A 1,499-nucleotide genomic window follows, 5' to 3' on the forward strand; every position below is an offset into this window, starting at 1 on the left:
AGAGTGCTGCATTCACCATTTGAGAATCATTGATGTAGGGAATACCAAAGCAATTACAACAATTGGATTTTATTATATTTATTTATTTTTAAAAGAAAAAATACTTACCTCTTCATCTTCACCATCAACAAAAGTTTCATCTGGTTCTCTGGTATTTTCAATTGTCCTTGGTTCTTGTTTTGGAGGTGCCTTTAGAAGTTAAAAAACATTTATTTTTAAAAGTTAGAACTATTTTCAATAATAATAAATAATAATAATAATTCTTTCTCGGGTAAGCAGATTACAAAGTTCTGTGCATCCACACAAACACAATTATGAGTAAATCATCTATTAGACATTGCATACATTTATTCCAATGACAATCAAATGTAGTTTGACATAGACAAAAGCAAAACATTCACACAAAAAACAAATTTTGAAGAATAATGATTATATACTGTATTTGAAAATGAACACATCAGTGAATCTGTGAATGATGTCAAAGTCTACAAATACTTAGGATTTTACACAAACAACATTAACAAAACATAATTAACACCATCCTAGATTGGCCATTTGTTATCTTAATTGCTTAGCCATCCAACCATCTTAAATCTATGATGGCTGGATGGCCAAGCAATTAAGATAAAACAACATGGGATCAAATCCTAATGGGTTGAAAAACCACAGTAATTTTTTGGGAGGTGGTCCATCCAGATATGCCAGGACCCATCCCTCACCACCCAGCTGCTTGGTAAATACTATAAACACACCACAAGTTTATCGTTGACTTCATTATTATTATTATTTTGAAGCCTTATTTTGAGATAGGCCTTTATTTTTGCTAATAATAAAAAGCTCTCTGCTGATTTAATGAGATACACCTTTCAGAATTAAGACATAACTACAACTTAAAATAAATAAAATTTGGTTCAAAGTAACTAAATCAACTAATTGCTTTTAAAATAAAATGCTTTATGTGCAATAAAAACAAAATGAAGAGAGACATTATTGTACTAAAGAGTTTTTAATGACAAACATAAAATCAACAATAAACACAAAAATATGACTAAATTGACACGAGGATAAACTATTTAAGAAGAAAACACGAGGTACAAAAGTGAGTTAAAAAAATACTTTGGAAAAACAAAAATTCAATTCAAAAATTTTGTTTAAACCCATTAATATATGTCAGAAACTGAAAGATGCTAAATGGTAAAGTAGGCTACCTGCTTACTGGTATATCACTTAAAGTGCAATAATACAGTATATTTCTTGAATAAAGATGAAAACAAAAATAAAAATGAACAAAGCTTTTTTTTGACAAGAGAAGAAACTAAACTGTATGTAACAACATTTTCCCTTTTTTTCCTTTTACTCTACCAAATGAGGCAAAGGTTTATAAAACTGGACGTGTTCAGGCAAATTTATTATTGGTATTGGTCCAGAGCAAAGAGCAATTAGATCATTGTACTTTTCCAATAACAATGGATGAGATAAGTTATTTAAGTCATTAAGTT

At 29.2% G+C, this 1,499-nt stretch overlaps 1 protein-coding gene across 1 annotated transcript in view; it reads right to left on the reverse strand.

Annotated features, from left to right (window-relative positions):
- The window catches only part of LOC111635146 (ribosome production factor 1-like), a gene marked incomplete at its 5' end in the record, with an annotated part of 11,730 nt that extends 11,541 nt beyond the window's left edge, over positions 1–189 (reverse strand). The window contains one exon of the mRNA XM_023380005.1: positions 109–189. Within this exon, the coding sequence (XP_023235773.1) occupies positions 109–189 (81 nt within the window). The remainder of the gene's footprint in view (positions 1–108) is intronic.
- Between the last annotated feature and the right edge of the window lie 1,310 nt (positions 190–1,499).

The sequence above is a fragment of the Centruroides sculpturatus genome, unplaced genomic scaffold, assembly GCF_000671375.1.
Source record: "Centruroides sculpturatus isolate CEXI.00-Female unplaced genomic scaffold, Cexi_2.0 scaffold986, whole genome shotgun sequence".
NCBI lineage: Eukaryota > Metazoa > Arthropoda > Arachnida > Scorpiones > Buthidae > Centruroides > Centruroides sculpturatus.